At 48.9% G+C, this 19527-nt stretch overlaps 1 protein-coding gene across 4 annotated transcripts in view; it reads left to right on the forward strand.

Annotated features, from left to right (window-relative positions):
• Positions 1-19527, forward strand: part of AKNA (AT-hook transcription factor) — a 51296-nt gene that overhangs the window by 3866 nt on the left and 27903 nt on the right. For 2 of the 4 annotated variants that reach the window (XM_063432692.1, XM_063432696.1), the window contains exons 1-5: positions 9715-9764; positions 14397-14836; positions 15034-15944; positions 16051-16125; positions 16245-16401. In XM_063432692.1, coding sequence (XP_063288762.1) covers positions 14449-14836; positions 15034-15944; positions 16051-16125; positions 16245-16401 — 1531 coding nt within the window. In that variant the 5' untranslated portion in view covers positions 9715-9764; positions 14397-14448. Of the gene's footprint in view, positions 1-9714; positions 9765-12987; positions 13057-14396; positions 14837-15033; positions 15945-16050; positions 16126-16244; positions 16402-19527 lie in introns of those variants that run through there. The other 2 variants (XM_063432694.1, XM_063432695.1) reach the window with 2 other exon arrangements.

Here is a 19527-nt window from a genome sequence, read left to right on the forward strand (position 1 = left end):
GTAGACCAGGAGTCCCTGCAGCACATGTGCTCGCTCTTACAGCCTGCCAGAGCGATTACAGCTGCAGGGACAGCGCGATTGGGTTCTCCCGATCTGCCTCGAATACCGAGGCAGACCAGAGGAGCGTTAACCCTGTGATCGCCGCAGTTGCGGCGATCTGGGGTTAATTTTAGCGAATGACGGACCAGGACCGTCATCCGTCGTTAAGTGCTTCCCCAGCATGAGAGACCGGGTCCGTCATACATCATTAAGGGTTAAAATAAATCCGCAATTTTAGAGCAACTGCTGAGGGTGCAATCAGGGTGCCTGAGTAAGTTGCCTGAGTAAGGGGCTGACAGATTGGCACAGAAATGTTGGGGGCAGGGAGATTGCACAGAGCTGCTGGGGGCATACAGGTGGCACAGAGGTGCTGAAGGCAGAGTGATGTCACAGAGATGGCACTGGCAGCCTGTTTGGGGACACATATGACACTGGCAAGCTTTTTTGAGGCACATATGGCATATGTGTAATGATTTAGAAAAATACTCAAAGAATTACGTTTAATTGTTAGTTCAGGACTCGCCTAAGAAATTTTTTCCTTATATATATTAGGGTTGCTGTTAGAATACTCAGTGCTGTGTCAGGAAGAGTAGTTGGGTTGCTGTTGGAATACTCGGTGCTGTGTCAGTAAGAGTAGTTGGGTTGCTGTTTGAATACTCGGTGCTGTGTCAGTAAGAGTAGTTGGGTTGCTGTTTGAATACTCGGTGCTGTGTCAGTAAGAGTAGTTGGGTTGCTGTTAGTATACTCGGTGCTGTGTCAGTAAGAGTGGATGGGTTGCTGTTAGAATACTCGGTGCTGTGTCAGTAACAGTAGCTGGGTTGCTGTTAGAATTCTCGGTGCTGTGTCAGTAAGAGTAGCTGGGTTGCTGTTAGAATACTCGGTGCTGTGTCAGTAAGAGTAGCTGGGTTGCTGTTAGAATACTCGTGCTGTGTCAGTAACAGTAATTGGGTTGCTGTTAGAATACTCGGTGCTGTGTCAGTAAGAGTAGCTGGGTTGCTGTCAGAATACTCAGTGCTGTGTCAGTAACAGTAGCTGGGTTGCTGTTGGAATACTCGGTGCTGTGTCAGTAACAGTAGCTGGGTTGCTGTTGGAATACTCGGTGCTGTGTCAGTAAGAGTAGCTGGGTTACTGTTGGAATACTCAGTGCTGTGTCAGTAAGAGTAGTTGGGTTGCTGTTAGTATACTCGGTGATGTGTCAGTAAGAGTAGTTGGGTTGCTGTTAGAATACTCGGTGCTGTGTCAGTAAGAGTAGCTGGGTTGCTGTTGGAATACTCATGACAGGTGTATAGTCGCCATTTGGGCAGTCGGAATCCAGGACAAACCACCCCCATAACCTAACCCAATAACACACGGACACTAAGTATTATGGGGAAATTTGTCCACAGCTTTATTAACCAATAATTATAATAATAATAATAATAATAATAATAATAACAATAATAAATTAACATATTTTAACATGGGTCATTGCCCCCCATACTCCGCCCCCTCGCATCCTGTTCCTTCGGCTACCATACAAAAGGCAATGACCCCCATATAATAACACCTATACATATTTATAACATATTTATAACATACACCAACATTCCAAAGTGCCAACCAACCATTAACCACGGCAGGGGTATACCCGGATACCCCTGCCCCACCAGGTTCTGAGTCACCTCCAGGACTCGAAACCTCTCAACCACCGATGACCACAATCTGTTATTCCACCTCACGTTCATCCAGGGGAGCCTATTTCCTCTCCTTCGGCTCCCCGTCCCGCCACAAGCTCAGACCTTGACCCCTTAAGCTGTCTGAGCTCCGCCACCCCGAAGAAACAGAGCCATCCGGATACCATCCTGCCAACCCAAGTTGAGCAGGTCCAAACCCACCTCCGAGAGGTGAACACCATCCGAGCGGTAGTATCCTGGCAACCCTTCCTCCAGCTCAAGGTGCCTCACTACCACACCCCCTACCTTCCGCACAAAGCTTGCCATCAAGCTATTCACCTTCTTCCTGCACCTATCCATAGCTAACGGATCCCGAGCGTGCCGCCACCGGCGCCTCGGGACAATCTCCGACCAAACCAACATGACCCCCGGAAGCAGGCCCCTCAACTTATTGATGTCCTGCTTCATCCACTTCACCAGCCGTCGTTGCGGCGTAAGGCCCAGGTCATTACCCCCAATATGCAGGACCAGTAAGTCTGGCGTGTATCCCGCCGCCAGCATCCCAAACAGTTTACCACAAACATCCCCCCAGCAGAAACCCCGATACCCAAACCAGCGAATTGCCAACTGGCCTCTCGGAAAACCCAGCTGCTGGCCTTGCGCTCGAGCTGCGGCCCTCCTCTCGGCCCAGAAGACAAACGAATGGCCCACGATCCATGCCTCACGTCCTGGGGGGAAAAAACAAATGATGAGGGAAGTCCGACAGAGACCCCCACCCCAGCCCAATTAACACAGTGAACCATTTCAGTACAGCCAGTTACAAGTCTCTCATCCCCAACATATATATATATATTTTTTTGCATAAAACGGTCCCCAAACTCATTATTCCAACAGACCCAATCGGACATAGGAACGGAATCTTACCGATTCCCACCTCCCGATCCGCTTCACCACCTCGTCCCCCAATCCCAACCGAGCCGCCTCCGTGGCAGCCCCAATACGGAACGAGTGCGTTCCAAATCGTTCAGCACGAAGCCCCAACTTGCCCAAGCCCAACCGAAAAACTTTCGTGAACTGAAACCGAGAGAGGGAGGATCCGTCGGCATGCACCAACAAGGAACCCCCCATCGCTGGCCTCCGCGCCATGTACTCTGCCGTAGCAGCCAACGGCACAAAGCCGAGCCCGGCAAGGCCCCCAGTGCCACGTCCCGGCCCACGCCGCGGACGTCCGTTTTGGATCTGCCGAGGTGCACTACCACCTTCCCATCCAAGACACGAACCCCCGAAAATTGCAGGCCCCCTTTGTACCCTCTTATTAGCACTCACCAGTTCCCCAATACGGAATGCCCCAAAAAACGCCAAAATAAACGCCACCTTGAACAGTGAAGCCTCGAACCCATCGAAACAGATTTCGGGCAACAAACCCACCAAATCCCCCAGTAGTCGAACCGACACCGGGCGCCTGGTATCCGGCGACCTGCGTCCCTTGCGATAGCCCTTCAGGGCCTGCCTGATAATGAAGGTCTTAGTAAAGTCCTCCTTCCCATGCCATCTGAACCAAAACGCCATCGCCGCCATGGACCTGTCCACCATGGCAGGCGACGCCCCTTTTGCCAGCAACTGACAAGTGTACCACAGGAAAGCATCCCGCAGGGCCTCCCCGTTGTCCATGGCCAGCCCGTCCAGCGACCGCTCCCACAGGCCCCAAACCTTACTGTACGAGGCCCAAGTGGCCGGCGCCAGGGAAGCCTTCACAAGTCCTCCAAGCAGGATGTTCCCAGCTGCCAAATCTCGTCCGGGCAAGCCTGCCCGTCCTTCGAAGCCCCCGGCGCCACCAGCCAGAATCGGGACCACTGAAAACGAGACAGAGCATCAGCCACCTCATTCAAATAACCGGGAACATGCCGCGCGCGAAAAACAACATTCCGAGACATACACAGCAATACCAGTCGCCTAAGCAGCCTAACCACCGGCCTTGAGGCCGCAGACTGACGATTCACCGCGTGAACCACCGCCATGTTATCCGAGAAAAAGACCACTTTCCGATCACGCAGCCTGTCGCCCCATAGTGCCATCGCAACCACTAACGGGAATAACTCAAGGAAAGCCAAGTTGCGCATAAGAGGGCTCGAACCCCAAGAGTCCGGCCACCTCTCCGCACACCAGCAGCCACCAAAGTATGCCCCAAAACCCACGCTGCCCGATGCATCCGTGAAAAGCTCAAGCTCGGCCGATGACTGGCCCTCCTGCCTGAACAACACTGTCCCATTAAAATCCCGCAAGAAGGCATCCCAAATGCCCAAATCCGCCTTCATGGCCGCCGACACCCAGATGAAATGGTGCGGAGACCGAACCCCCGCAGTAGCAGCCGACAGGCTGCGACTGAAGACCCTTCCCATCGGGATTACCCGACACGCAAAATTGAGCAGCCCAATCAAAGACTGGAGCTGCCGCAGAGTAACCTTGCGCGCCCCCGCCACAGCAGCCACCGCCCCTCGAAGCCTATCCAGCTTATCTCGAGGCAGCCGACATTCACCCAACCCAGAGTCAATCTCCAGACCCAGGAAACTCAAACACGTGGTCGGGCCTTCAGTTTTATCCGCCGCCAGCGGAACCCCGAAGTGGCCCGCCACCCACTCAACCGTCCGCAGCAGGCGCAGGCAGTCCAAGGAATCAGCCGGCCCCACGCACAGAAAATCATCTAGATAATGTACAATAAAACGATTCCCTGCTTCCACCCGTACCACCCATTCGAGAAAAGTGCTAAATTTCTCAAAATAGGAGCACGAAATGGAACAACCCATGGGCAGGCACAAATCCACGAAGTAGTCCCCTTCGAAGAAACACCCCAGCAGGTGATGACAGTCCCGGTGGACCGGCAGCAGCCGAAACGCGGCCTCAATATCCACCTTCGCCATCAGAGCCCCACGCCCGGCCCGCCGGACCAAATCGACCGCCCGGTCGAAAGACGCATAAGACACCGAGCACAAGTCCTTATGAATACCGTCATTCACCGACTCTCCTTTTGGGTACGAGAGATGGTGAATGAGCCTAAATTTACCCGGCTCCTTCTTGGGAACCACCCCGAGTGGGGAAATCCGCAGGCCTTCCAGCGGAGGCACTGCGAATGGGCCCGCCATGCGGCCCAGCCCGACTTCCTTGCCCAGCTTCTCCCTAACCACGTCCGGGAAGTCAGCCACAGACTTCAGGTTACGCAGCCTCCCCGATCCCCCCTCCCGCTCCTGAAACGGAATGAAAAACCCCTTCGCAAAACCCGCCCGGAGCACCGCGGCATCCGCCCTGTTATCGTAGCGGCTTAGCCATGGCTCCATCGCGCTTAGCCTCACCGGGGTTAAGCCCAGGGGAAGCGGATGCTCCCCCTCCCCCGGCCGCGGCCGCAGCACCGGCGCCACCGGACTTCCCTTTCTTGAAGCAGCGGTTGAGCCCATGAGCGCCTCCGCAGCCGGAGCACTCGTGCTTGAAGCGACAGGTGGTCCCCCATTTGCACTGGCCCTCATTATAGAGCCAACATAAGCCCTTTGGTAAGGCGGCCGACGAGGCGGACTGCCCCCTAGCGCCGGCCGAGTTCTGAAAGGGCTGCGCCTTTTGCGCCATCATTAACTTCATCCAGAGCGGTAGGTCCATTTGGTCCCACCGCATACCCGGGTTAGCCGCCAGCCGCTGCCTAAACTGCTCATCATACCGCCACCACGCCAACCCCCCGTAAGTCCGGTACGCTTCCCAAATGCCATCCAAATAACAAAACAGCGAGGAGCATAACCCCGGCGATTTCTCGCCGAGCACGCTAGCCAGCACACAAAAGGCCCTCAGCCAATTCCCAAAGGATTTCGGAATCTTGCGATACCGCTTCCTCTTCTCCTCTTCCTCCTTCTTCTCGTCCTTCTTATCCTCCTCCTTGAGGTCTATAAAGTCCTCCAAGGGGAGGAGGGAGAAGATCTCACAAAACTCCCCCTTCCATATCTTATCCTTCACTTCCTGCTTCAAATGGACCCCCAACGGGCCCGCAAACGACACATACGCGTGCTGTCTAGCCGCGTCGGGAATGCCCCCGGACAGCTCAGCCCTCTCGCTCCCAATCTCCCCTACTTCCTGCGGCAACACCATGTCCCCGCCCGAACTAGGCCCCGTGGAGTTCCCAACCCGAGAGCCCGTAGCCACAACGCCTGGAGCCCACACCTGACCAATGCCGCTAGTGTCACCCCCCGCCCCCAATGAGTGGAGTAGTGCCTGAAGTGTGGTAATTAAAACGTTAGAGTGTAGTGACCCACTGGACTCACCGGCCAAGCCCCCCGAAACCGGGACGGTGGGGGCTGCAGTGCAGATCGCCCGACATCCAGGAAGAGGAACTTCCGCTGCTGTCTCGCCGACCGGGGAGCCCACCCGGTGACCAGCCTGCGAGGAGGCGGAACGGCTCCGAGACCTAGGACAAGGAGAAGAAGTCCTGGGTAGGATGTAACGGACATCAATACCCCTCCCGTCACGACCCCGGGAGCGCCTGCTCTGTACCGAAGCCTCCCGCTGACCTCTACCACCACGTGGCACCCTGGAACCCCTGGGGCTACGACTCCTCCCGTCTCTACTAGTAGGCCGCCCCTGCCGACCATACCTAGGGGCTGCCGCACATTCCCCTGCCGAGCTATCCGAGGGGGAGCAGTGCCGACCCGACCTCCCCCGTGCCTCCCGGGACCCCTGCGATCTAACGGGTGATGGACTGTCGCTACCACTCCCAGAATCCGGGCCCCCCCGCCGCCCGACCACTACCGAGGATCCCGGTCCCCGACCTCCTTTGTTCTCCCGACTGACCGCCTCCGGAACCCCTCTTCCTGCGCCTACCACCACCGCCCCTTTACCCTTACCCCCCTTCTGACTAGACCCCAACAGCCCGGACCTACCCACCCCCCCTACGGGGGACCCGCTCTCTGACCTGGCCACCTCTCAAGACCCCCCCCCGCCCCTGGAACTCACACCTTTCGATCTACGTTTACGCTTAGGGGCCCCGGGACCCTCCCCCCTTAGGACTAAGGCCTGGGCACCCCCCACTGGCCTACTCCCGCCTCTCTCCGTGGCAGAGCTCCCCCTAACAACCTTCCCGCCAAGAGGGCCCCGGCCGGAGCCCCCTGCACTTGCCTGCTGCCTCCCAGGCCGGCCATGCGGTCTCCCAGATCCAGCCTCGTCATCCTCGGTACTCTCCGATGGGGGGGAAGCCCGCCCAGACCTCCCCTCCGTGGGTCTTGCAACGCCAGGGGGCCGCCCGGCCACTTCCGACCCGACAGCAGCAGCGCCCCCGTCCACAACATCCTTTTGCCTCCGAGTGCTCGTCCGAGGCTCCGTCCGCACGCGGGGAGGCAAGGCCTCGACCACGCGGCTCCCGGGCCTGCTGCCGGTCGCAACCGAAACCCCACTGCTTCCGGGGACAACTTCACCGGGCCCCGTGCCCGGGCTTAGCCTCCTCGGGGGCCTCCGGGCCCTGACCGGTCTCCCGCCATCGCCGTCCCGATCCGCCGCCTCCGCCAGGGCAGGGCCGAGCTGTGCCCGTAGCCAGTCCACACCCTGATGCCGTGCCGCCGACCTGATCCCCTCCAGCAATCGCTCCACGTCGTCCATTGGCCCTGCAGAGGAGACAAAGAAAATCCAACCAAGCAAAGTCCGCGCACACCGAGGTGAACACAAACTCAACCAGGTAGAAAGTTAGAATGACTCACCTAAAATGGCTGCTCATTTAAATAGCCAATCCTACTTACCCATAATCCAACCCTTGCTTACTTCCTCCTAAGCCCGCCTCCTAACCCCTGTCAAGGCCTTTTTCCGCTTAGCTGCGCTCTAGCTACATGGGGCTACAGTGCTGTGTCAGTAAGAGTAGTTGGGTTTCTGTTAGTATACTCGATGCTGTGTCAGTAAGAGTAGTTGGGTTGCTCTTAGAATATTCGGGTTGCTGTTAGAATACTCGGTGCTGTGTCAGTAAGAGTAGTTGGGTTGCTGTTAGAATACTCGGTGCTGTGTCAGTAAGAGTAGTTGGGTTGCTGTTGGAATACTCGGTGCTGTGTCAGTAAGAGTAGTTGGGTTGCTGTTGGTATACTCGCTGCTGTGTCAGTAAGAGTAGTTGGGTTGCTGTTAGAATACTCAGTGCTGTGTCAGTAAGAGTAGTTGGGTTGCTGTTAGTATACTCGATGCTGTGTCAGTAAGAGTAGTTGGGTTGCTGTTAGAATACTCGGTGCTGTGTCAGTAAGAGTAGCTGGGTTGCTGTTGGAATACTCGGTGCTGTGTCAGTAAGAGTAGCTGGGTTGCTGTTAGAATACTGGTGCTGTGTCAGTAAGAGTAGCTGGGTTGCTGTTAGAATACTCGGTGCTGTGTCAGTAAGAGTAGCTGGGTTGCTGTTGGAATACTCGGTGCTGTGTCAGTAAGAGTAGCTGGGTTGCTGTTAGAATACTGGTGCTGTGTCAGTAAGAGTAGTTGGGTTGCTGTTAGAATACTCGGTGCTGTGTCAGTAAGAGTAGCTGGGTTGCTGTTAGAATACTCAGTGCTGTGTTAGTAAGAGTAGTTGGGTTGCTTTTAGAATACTCGGTGCTGTGTCAGTAAGAGTAGTTGGGTTGCTGTTAGAATACTCGGTGCTGTGTCAGTAAGAGTAGCTGGGTTGCTGTTAGAATACTCAGTGCTGTGTTAGTAAGAGTAGTTGGGTTGCTTTTAGAATACTCGGTGCTGTGTCAGTAAGAGTAGTTGGGTTGCTGTTAGAATACTCAGTGCTGTGTCAGTAAGAGTAGCTGGGTTGCTGTTAGAATACTCAGTGCTGTGTTAGTAAGAGTAGTTGGGTTGCTTTTAGAATACTCGGTGCTGTGTCAGTAAGAGTAGCTGGGTTGCTGTTAGAATACTGGTGCTGTGTCAGTAAGAGTAGTTGGGTTGCTGTTAGAATACTCGGTGCTGTGTCAGTAAGAGTAGTTGGGTTACTGTTAGAATACTCAGTGCTGTGTTAGTAAGAGTAGTTGGGTTGCTTTTAGAATACTCGGTGCTGTGTCAGTAAGAGTAGTTGGGTTGCTGTTAGAATACTCGGTGCTGTGTCAGTAAGAGTAGCTGGGTTGCTGTTAGAATACTCAGTGCTGTGTTAGTAAGAGTAGTTGGGTTGCTTTTAGAATACTCGGTGCGGTGTCAGTAAGAGTAGTTGGGTTGCTGTTAGTATACTTGGTGCTGTGTCAGTAAGAGTAGCTGGGTTGCTGTTGGAATACTCGGTGCTGTGTCAGTAAGAGTAGTTGGGTTGCTGTTAGAATACTCGGTGCGGTGTCAGTAAGAGTAGTTGGGTTGCTGTTAGTATACTCGGTGCTGTGTCAGTAAGAGTAGCTGGGTTGCTGTTGGAATACTCGGTGCTGTGTCAGTAAGAGTAGTTGGGTTGCTGTTAGAATACTCGGTGCGGTGTCAGTAAGAGTAGTTGGGTTGCTGTTAGTATACTCGGTGCTGTGTCAGTAAGAGTAGCTGGGTTGCTGTTGGAATACTCGGTGCTGTGTCAGTAAGAGTAGTTGGGTTGCTGTTAGAATACTCAGTGCTGTGTTAGTAAGAGTAGTTGGGTTGCTGTTAGAATACTCGGTGCAGTGTCAGTAAGAGTAGTTGGGTTGCTTTTAGAATACTCGGTGCTGTGTCAGTAAGAGTAGTTGGGTTGCTGTTAGAATACTCAGTGCTGTGTTAGTAAGAGTAGTTGGGTTGCTGTTAGTATACTCGGTGCTGTGTCAGTAACAGTAGCTGGGTTGCTGTTAGAATACTCGGTGCTGTGTCAGTAAGAGTAGTTGGGTTGCTGTTAGAATACTCGGTGCTGTGTCAGTAAGAGTAGCTGGGTTGCTGTTAGAATACTCGGTGCTGTGTCAGTAAGAGTAGTTGGGTTGCTGTTAGTATACTCGGTGCTGTGTCAGTAAGAGTAGCTGGGTTGCTGTTAGAATACTCGGTGCTGTGTCAGTAAGAGTAGTTGGGTTGCTATGGCTACACACACACAAATCCTCCTGAGCTCTGGTTTGTATAAAGCCTCTCCTGGCAACCAGGGCTGAGCTGTGACTGGGAACCGACCGAGCTGGGGTACACTGATTTATTCTCAATTTCCAGGTTACTGGTTCTGATCCAGTCCTATTGCTCTCTCCCTCTGTGTCCCGATAGCTCTGCAGTCACTGCTCAGTGTCTCTCTGTGTGTGCTGAGTCTCTCTCTCTCTCTCTGTGTGTGCTGAGTCTCTCTCTCTGTGTGCTCTTGCTCTCTCTCTCTGTGTGCTCTTGCTCTCTCTTTCTCTGTGCTCAGTCTCTCTCTCTCTCTGTGTGTGATCAGTCTCTCTCTCTGTGTGTGTGCTCTGGCTCTCTCTCTCTCTCTGTGTGTGCTCTGGCTCTCTCTCTCTCTGTGTGTGCTCTGGCTCTCTCTCTCTCTCCCTGTGCTCAGTCTCTCTCTCTCTCTGTGCTCAGTTTCTCTGTGTACTCAGTCTCTCTCTCTCTCTCTGTGCTCAGTCTCTCTCTCTCTCTGTGTGCTCTGGCTCTCTCTCTCTGTGCTCAGTCTCTCTCTCTCTCTCTGTGTGCTCTGGCTCTCTCTCTCTGTGTACTCAGTCTCTCTCTCTCTGTGCTCAGTCTCTCTCTGTGTGCTGTCCCTCTCTCTCTGTGCTCAGTCTCTCTCTGTGTGCTCAGTCTCTCTCTCTCTGTGTACTCAGTCTCAGTCTCTCTCTCTCTGCTCAGTCTCTCTCTCTCTCTCTGTGCTCAGTCTCTCTCTCTCTGTGCTCATTCTCTCTCTCTGTGCTCAGTCTCAGTCTCTCTCTCTCTGTGCTCAGTCTCTCTCTGTGTGCTTTCTCTCTCTCTCTGTGCTCATTCTCTCTCTCTGTGCTCAGTCTCTCTCTCTCTGTGTACTCAGTCTCTTTCTCTCTATTTTCACTTGACACCTATTGTTTCTTCCATTCCTGATCCCCCTTACCCCCTCCCCTCCCCCTCTACAAACCCCATCTGTCGATCCCCCCTAATCTAACAGCCCCCTTTTATATTCATTATACTCCCCCTTTGCTCCCCCCCCCCCCTTTCAGCTTCCACCAGCAGTTAGAATAAACCTTCCTCTTTCTTCCCAGAGTTTATACCAAACATCTCTTTCTTAACTCTCTGCTTCCTGTGACAATATTAACTCCTTACCTGCCAGTTACAGGGATTAACTCATTACACTTATTAACCCATTTAATTCTTTGTTGTTTCTGCTGGCCCCTCCTCTTGTCTCGTTTTTATTTTCCTTAACTTGTTTTGTATGTGTTTCATTGTACAATGCTACTGAATATGTTGTGCTATAATAATTGTTATTTGTATAATAAGAGTATTAGCTAAACCATGTTTTTTTGTTTTTTAATTAGTCAATTCTGTATTGAGTTTGCATTTAACCCTTTGATCTTGCTATTATAACTATGCTATATGACTGTGTTTGGGATAAACCCTTTAAACTTTGAAATATATTATCTGTATTACATAAATGTTAGATTTGCCTTATTTTTAAATAGGCTGCATTGTTCTTAATTTGTCAGTCCCTCTAAAGCCCCCTAAACTTAGTCCTAAATTCCAGTAACTCTACCTATCCACTACAATGGCATGTCTACATTCTGCTATGGGGATAATGTATCAAAAACTGCAGTGGGAAAAAAAATAATTGCAAAAACATTGATGATCACGTTCTTCTGATCATATACATTAATAACCGCTGGGGAAAATTGTGTGTGTGTATATATATATATATATATATATATATATTTTTTAGCAGGGCATAACATTTCACATTGTTTGCCACTAACCGGACTTTAAAAGTTACTTGCCATGGAACGCCTAAGAAAACTATTTTAAGGACCTGCTCCAATAAACATGGCTTTGTCCTGTTTGTTTATTTACCCGGATCACCCCTTCACATGGCCTGCTAGATGCTTAAAGGACCACTCTAGTGCCAGGAAAGCATACTCGTTTTCCTGGCACTAGAGTGCCCTGAGGGTGCCCCCACCCTCAGGGACCCCCTCCCGCCCGGCTCTGGAAAGGGGAAAAGGGGTAAAACTTACCTTTTTCCAGCGCTGGGCGGGGAGCTCTCCTCCTCCTCTCCGCCTCCGTTCCTCCCCGTCGGCTGAATGCGCACGCGCGGCAAGAGCTGCGCGCGCATTCAGCCGGTCACATAGGAAAGCATTCATAATGCTTTCCTATGGACGCTTGCGTGCTCTCACTGTGATTTTCACAGTGAGAATCACGCAAGCGCCTCTAGCGGCTGTCAATGAGACAGCCACTAGAGGATTAGGGGGAAGGCTTAACTAATTGATAAACATAGCAGTTTCTCTGAAACTGCTATGTTTATAAAACAATTAGTTAACCCTAGCTGGACCTGGCACCCAGACCACTTCATTAAGCTGAAGTGGTCTGGGTGCCTAGAGTGGTCCTTTAATGAATAGGACCTGAATAGACTGTAATGCTTTGATATGCATATTATCAAACCAGGTTATTTTGCTGGTATCCTGGTGGCAAAATGAGTGTTAGCTCCAAGGCCCAATCACAATGAGACATGCGTGGCTCCTTTTAATCTCTACCACCACCACTGCTGAGAAATATACATTCCATATCAAAGCAAGGCCTCAAGGCGATTATTACAAAGAAATATTAAAAGGAAAAGTCGTATATTGCCTTTTTTGATTGTTTTTTTTATTATTAATATTTATTGTTTAATGGACGTCCCCTGTCTTAGGGTCACTTTACTGCTAATGACGACAGACTGCCTGACCCAGTGACTGGAATCACAGTTATTACACCATTTCTTCCTAGTTGGGCAATTTTGCTAATGGACAGACAAAGACGTTTATCCCCCAGGGTCACTGGCACACAAATAATGCAACCCTCTGTGTAACTTTCCTGACTCTCAAAATGTTAATTCTCTAACAATATATTCCTTTCAGTACTGAAATCCATACTCAGCTAAAAATAGTGTTCTTTCGCTTTTATTTCTATCTTTTCTTTTTTCCCTTTTTTTTTTTTTTTTTTAATGAGGTCATGTTATTTAACTCGAGATTTGAAACACGTGAGCATATAGACCCATAAACAATTTCAGATTTTGGGACGTGAGACAGCTGTGGCGTGAAGTCTCCTTTAAATGTTTAAAGCTCAGATATTCGTGGATACATGTATCACTGGTTGTAGGCCGTAAGATTTTGTGGTAAACTGTTTTTTTGTGAAGGATGGTTTGCTGAGGGGAAGTGAGGGGGGGTTAGCTGGGGAAGTGGTGAAGGGGAAGGGGGGTTCTCGGAAGAAGCTCTTAGTTTGGTCAGCTGACTGAACCGGGAGACTTAACAGACATGGCAGTGAACAAGATGGTACATAGAGGAGTGAGACGGAGGTATGAGAGACTGCAAAACCTTGAGAGTATGGAACAGTGAGACAAGTTTGAGAGACAGCTTGAGAGAACTAGTGGGTTGCAAGGCAGATGTATGAGAGAAAAGAAAAGGGCATTGGGGAGTTTAAAAAAAGCATGAGAGACAGCAGGAACTAAAATGAGCATGGAGGTATGAGACCGCTTGAGAGACAGCAAGAAATAGAGAGAGCATTTGCGAATGAGATCTATGAGTGACAGCAGGAACTAGGGAGAGCAGAGGGGGGGTACAGATATATAAGAGAAAGCAGGAACAATGGTGAGTGTGGGGGAATGAGACAGTTACAAAAGAAAGATGTCTCATTATAGAGAGAGCATGCAGAGCCATTATTTATGAATGTCAGAATTAACGAGATCACACGGGAGAGTGAGAAGGATTTATGTGAGTCAATAGGAACTATTTAGCAAGAACTCAAGAGAGCGCATGGGAGCGAGAGAGATACAAACGACAGCACTAACTAGGGAGAGGATAAGGGAGTCAGTGAAGGCGTAAGAAAAGAAAGACTAATAAAGATTATAAGTAAAGGGTACAGGCAAAAGTCAGAGATAGCATTGATTGAGAAACACAGGAACATAAGAGTGCCTTCAAAGTGAGACAGTAGGTATGACAGAATGCAGTGACAGGAGAGTGCAGACGGGTTGTAAAAGAGCAGTGATAGACTGCAGTAACAAAGCAAATGGGCAGAGAGAGAGACTTAGGTGTGAAATAAATTAGATGAGACAGGTACTAGAGATAGCAGGTGCAATAATGTCGTACCAGAGCAGCGCAGGTGCATGAGAGACAGCAATAGTGCAGATTACGCAGAGAGACACATCTATAGCAGGAAGTTGAAGGAGGGGTAGGAGTTGTGAAATTCAGATGAGAAATAGTGTGATAAATAACAGAGGAACTGGACAATAACAGAGAAAACAGACTTCAAGATACAGGGAACATGGGTGAGAAAATAAGAGCGGGATTAGTAGGTTTGAACATCCAAGCTGGCATTTATTGGCAAGGAAGAGACGTAAAGAGTGATTGTTGCGTTAAGTATAGGACAATGTCACAAAGAAAGTGATTGAAAAGAGGCTGAGGGGTTAGTATAGCAAAGAAAGATATATTGTAAAATTTAAACAGGAAGGAAGTGGGTTGATAAAAAAATAAAAACCTGAAAGATCTAGAGCCTGGCGTAGCATACTCGCAGTGCCGGAACGTATAGAATTTATAGAAGAGGTAGAAGAGAAGTGTGCAGGAGAGTGTGTGGATAGGCTTTGGGGGTAAATAACCATTAGACGTGTCTTAGTTTTTATTGTTTGCCTCGTGTCTGCAGGTGACATGCCACTGAGGAAAACCTTGGGGAGACATTTCATTTCTCCCTAACCATGGACTTCCACGAAAGGCAGGAGGTGGAGGAGGGCACTGGAGACGAGGATGATAACTTTTCAAGCTATATGGATGACAATGGTGTCATTGGAATGGAGGACCAAGGGGATCTGGGATTCGATGAGCAAGATATTCTGACCCAGGAGGAACAAAGGTCTTTTGGACAACTGGAACAACGGATACTAGGATTAGATGAGAAGTTGGTTTTACAACTAGGTGAGCAAGATATGGCCTATCCAGAAGCCCCATCAGATGAAGACCGGTCTGGCATGCAGAACTGGGAAGAACAATTTAGTTTTTCTCAGATGGCTGAAGAGAGAAGCCAAGATTTATTGGAAATAGAAAACTCAAGATATAGCGATATTATCACTGATCAACATGATACAGGTGAGTTAATTAACATGTGTATTAATTTAGAAACTAGCTTCTAATAGCTATTTCTGATTTCATTGTTGTTATTGTGTTGTTCTCCTATCCCCATTTACCCAACTCTCCATGATTACCAACAGTAAAACTCAGTTGTCGCACAGAATCTCAGTTCTTAAACAAATCTTTTTAACTCTATTTTCTTTTCTGTTTGACAGATGGTTTAAGCCTTGAGGAACATCCTGATACTTCACTATCTTTGCCACCACCGTTAGACTGGCGGCCTCCTAGCAGAGACCAACAGCTGGACATGACGGAAGATGAACAGGATCGAGGTAGTTCCATCGGAAAATTGGAAGAGGAAGACCCGGATAGTTATAGTCAAGGTCAATCTGATCTTCCCTATGATGACAGTCCTAGTCATGAGAGGTTTGAGGAATATGGCCAAACAACAGCTGACGAAGAGCAGTGGGACAACCCTCCTATGTCATCATTGGAGGAAAGTTACTTGCAAAACCCAAGGACTCAAGAAGATGAACCCACCGCCTTTTCTCTATATCCATCTCCTCATCCCATCTCTAACTCTTGGGGTTCTAAACTTATTAATCAACTTGGTGGATTAAGTGTGTCCCCTCGCATAGAGGATGAAACTCTACCAGAATCCTCTTGCACAGACAGTATGGAAGGCCAAGCCCCCATTTCATCAGGAGACTTCAGAAGAGTAGCTTTTAACCAGTCGAAAGACAAACAATCAGAGTCTGCCTATCCAACATCTACACCACTCAGAACGTGGAATGCAGGTGACACCAATATGATGAGGTCAAGCAAATCTTCAACTGCCCCTCTATATGGTAGGGGTCAATTGAATTATCCTCTTCCAGACTTTTCCAAAGTTGGTCCCAGAGTTAAATTCCCTCGTGATAATGAAAGTTATCGCCCTCCACCATCAAGAAAATTAGACACTCCCAAAAAAGTGACTCCTGTCATTTTCAAGTCACCTGCTGAAATAGTGCGGGAGGTCCTGCAGAGTAGTACAGACACACCCATCCAGGAACCAATAGTGCCACGCACTGTACCTCAAGAATTTCAGACCCCCAAACAAGCCACTGAGCTTGTCCATCAGCTTCAGGCAAGTAAAAAAATATTTTGATGTTAGTACATGACGATTTAAGCTGCTTCCTGAGTTTTAACAATTCTTTCTGTCTCTCTTCCTCTTCCCCTTCTGTGTCTTAAAGGAGGATTATAACAAGCTTCTCACTAAGTACGCTGAGGCTGAAAATACCATTGACCGTCTGCGACTAGGAGCTAAAGTAAGAGACAATAAGCCCTTACTCGTGTCTAAGGCTGTTAGAGTCTTTACATGTTACTACTCTTACCTGTAATGTCTCTCTCTAAACAAAACATATAACTTGTTCTATTTCTTTCTCAGATAAACCTGTACTCTGACCCCCCAAAGCCAAGTCACAGTGTGCAGATGGGTACAGTGCTTCATGGTTCAAAAATCATGGAGTTTACCATTCCTCAAGTGCATAAAGCGACTTTCGATAGCATTAGTGGGGAAGATGGAATAACGCCTGAGAGTCCTGGTAAGCAGGTTACCCCGAGGGATAAGCAAACATTCATGTAGTCCCAGTTTACACGTGTGTTTAAAATCTTCTTCTCATGTCCACTTACTATGTCCATGTGTACACCTCCATACTGAATTTCTCTTTAGAAGCCTTCATCCTATGCATATTAACCAGTATCTTCCGGATTTGTAAACAGACTCCCTAATTCTAATCTCGAGGGCTTACTTCCATTACCAACAACCCAATAATGAGCCCATGTGTACACATTTTCTTCCCTATAAGCATATCTCGTCTGCTCAAAAAGTAATGATGCACACCAAATACATTATCGCAAACCAAAGGACCAATGGCATTCAATACAGTCATCACCGTTGTTTTTATCCCATATTTACCACCACTAGCTGTGCGGAGACCTGATATCTCTAAAAAAACAAAAGGGCATCCATTTTTGGAAAAGCTCTTTAAAGGCTCGGTTGTTATGACTGCACAAACCGTCATTGGTACTTAAGTGATTTCATGTGTTATCGGATGACTTTTATGTCTGGATCCTACTGAAAGACCTTCCCCAACATACCTGTATAGAGGCAAGTAGGTCGACTCATTACAGGTCATTAGATAAAGGGTCAGAGTTAATATTTTGCCCGAGGCTAAGAGAAGACTGTAAAGCGCCTAGCAAACAGATTGATCAGTCATCCTTTAGTTAGGACGCAGAATTTGGCCGGCATGTCATTTTATTGGGTACCATTTGTCTGAACATCATGTGTCATCTGCCAGACCACTGGCCCTAGCAGGTTGTTGACTATAACAGCATTGCTCTCCTGCGTGCACCGGAGATCTCTTTGATACTGAGAGGAAAATGATTGTTATTATTAATAATGGTATTTATTAAGCACCAACATATTCCACAATTGGGTGATAATAGATAACAGACAGTACAGTATGGGCAAACCAATACACAAGGAATAGAGGACATTTCTCGTGAGCTGAGATAGGAATAGAGAACATTTCTCGTGAGCTGAGATTTGTTATTTAAACTTAAAAAAATTAAAATAAACTTTAATAATGGGTCACTAAGATAAGTATTCTTGCTTCTCCGCAACCAATTACTTGTTCCTTCACCCCAGTAAACGATATTGCAGCAGAGGTAAGTTAAAAACACACGTACCAGTGCTGCACCTCTGCGTTGTAGGAAACGTTTCTGTTCCATGTCTCGGTTGTGATTACGCGCTCCCAGGCATCTACTGTTAAATGCTATGCTAGTGAATGTTTGCTCAGGCAATCTTGTCATCATGTGCATGCTCTGTGTCTATACCACCATAGGGGTTAAACTAATTAACACACTGAGTACGCCAGGCGCAACATGTAAAGTAAAGTACAAAGTAATTAGAGAAAATTTATGCCAAACTTACCGTAATTTTCTTTTCCTGGCTATTTCTCATGGCAGCATCACTTATGGGTAGCTCCTCCCTTAGCAGTCACAGGACAGGAATTAATTAGATTAATTAATTAGACTGATAGGTATGAAGAGTCCCTCCTCCCCTTACACCACAGTCCAATTATAAAGCTGAAAATAAAAAATGTGCGGGAACCCTGATTCTGCCATGAGAAATAGCCAGGAAAAGAAAATTACGGTAAGTTTGGCATAAATTTTCTCTATTCCTGGCTAATCATGGCAGCATCACTTATGGGTAATACCCAAGCTCACAAAAATTAGGGTGGGAATAAAATTATGATAAAACACACAGAACAAATTATTATGCTATGACTGAATTTAATATCAACGGGACAAAGAAACCGTAGCCAAGACACTCTTCCCAAATGAGGTGGAAGGAGCATCCACATCAAGTTTGTAGTGTTTCATGAACGTCATCGGGGAAGACCAGGTGGCTGCCTTGCAAATGTCATCGTATGGAACCTCTGCCCAATTAGCCCAGGAAGTTGACAATGCTCTGGTTGAATGAGCCTTTATCTTCAGTGGAGGAGAGCGATCTTTATTGAGATAAGCCTTTCTGATTACAAGAGCAATCCAACGCTTCAACGTAGATAGAGAGGCTGCCTCACCTCTCCTGGCCCCTGAAGGCAAAACGAAAAGCTGGTGAGTTTTCCTGTAAGGAGCAGAACGTTCAAGGTACACAGACAGGCAGTTCATAACATCCAAACGATGCCACTTGATCTCCTCTGGTGAAGAAGGATTGGGGTAGAAGGATGGCAGGACCACTTCTTGAGATAGATGGAAACGAGAGACCACTTTAGGCAGAAATGCTGGATTAGGTTGCAGGCACACCCTATTGTGGTAGAATTGTAGACAAGAAGGCAAGGTGGAGAAGGCCTTGATCTCTGAAACTCTCCTAGCGGATGTAATTGCTACTAAGAACAATGTTTTGTAAGTTAGGAGGACAGCATCCAAATTCTCAAGAGGGACGAATAGATCCTCAGTCAGGTAGTCGAGAACAAGCGGAAGGTCCCAAGGAGGGGTAGTGGATCTCGAAGGCGGTCTCAACTTGAAAGCTGCCTTGACGAACCTGGAGATCAATGGGTCTGATGACCAAGAGGAGTTGCACAAGGCTGACAGGGCCGAAGACTGAACTTTAAGAGTGCTGATGCTAAGACCCTTATCCAGACCTTCTTGCAGGAACTCCAAGATTTCAGTGTTGCGAGGGCGTATGAAGTCAACTCGCTTGGCCGAAGCCCATTCCTGAAACACATCCCAGATTCTATGGTAGCATGAGGACGTAGAAGCCTTCCTTGAGTGTAAGAGGGTATTGACCACAGCTTCTGAAAGGCCTAACTGTTGAAGTCTTACTTTTTCAAGATCCACACCCCCAATTTGAGGCGTTCCGGATGAGGATGGAATATTGGACCCTGCGTTAGCAGATCCTTCAGAACAGGCAGGGGCCGAGGCTGTTCCTGGCTCAACATTGACAGTAGGGGAAACCACGGCCTTCGAGGCCAAATTGGGATCACGGCAATAACCTTCTTCCCTTCTGACCAAACTTTTCTCAGGAACCTGGGTATCATGGGTAGGGGAGGGAACGCATACCCCAGATCGAACGACCAAGGAAGAGATAGAGCATCCTGGCCCAGTGCCTGACTCTCTGGGTGGAGGGAGTAGTAATTCTCCACCTGGCGATTCCTGAACGAGGC

This window comes from Pelobates fuscus, chromosome 9 (assembly GCF_036172605.1).
Source record: "Pelobates fuscus isolate aPelFus1 chromosome 9, aPelFus1.pri, whole genome shotgun sequence".
Taxonomy (NCBI): Eukaryota; Metazoa; Chordata; class Amphibia; order Anura; family Pelobatidae; genus Pelobates; species Pelobates fuscus.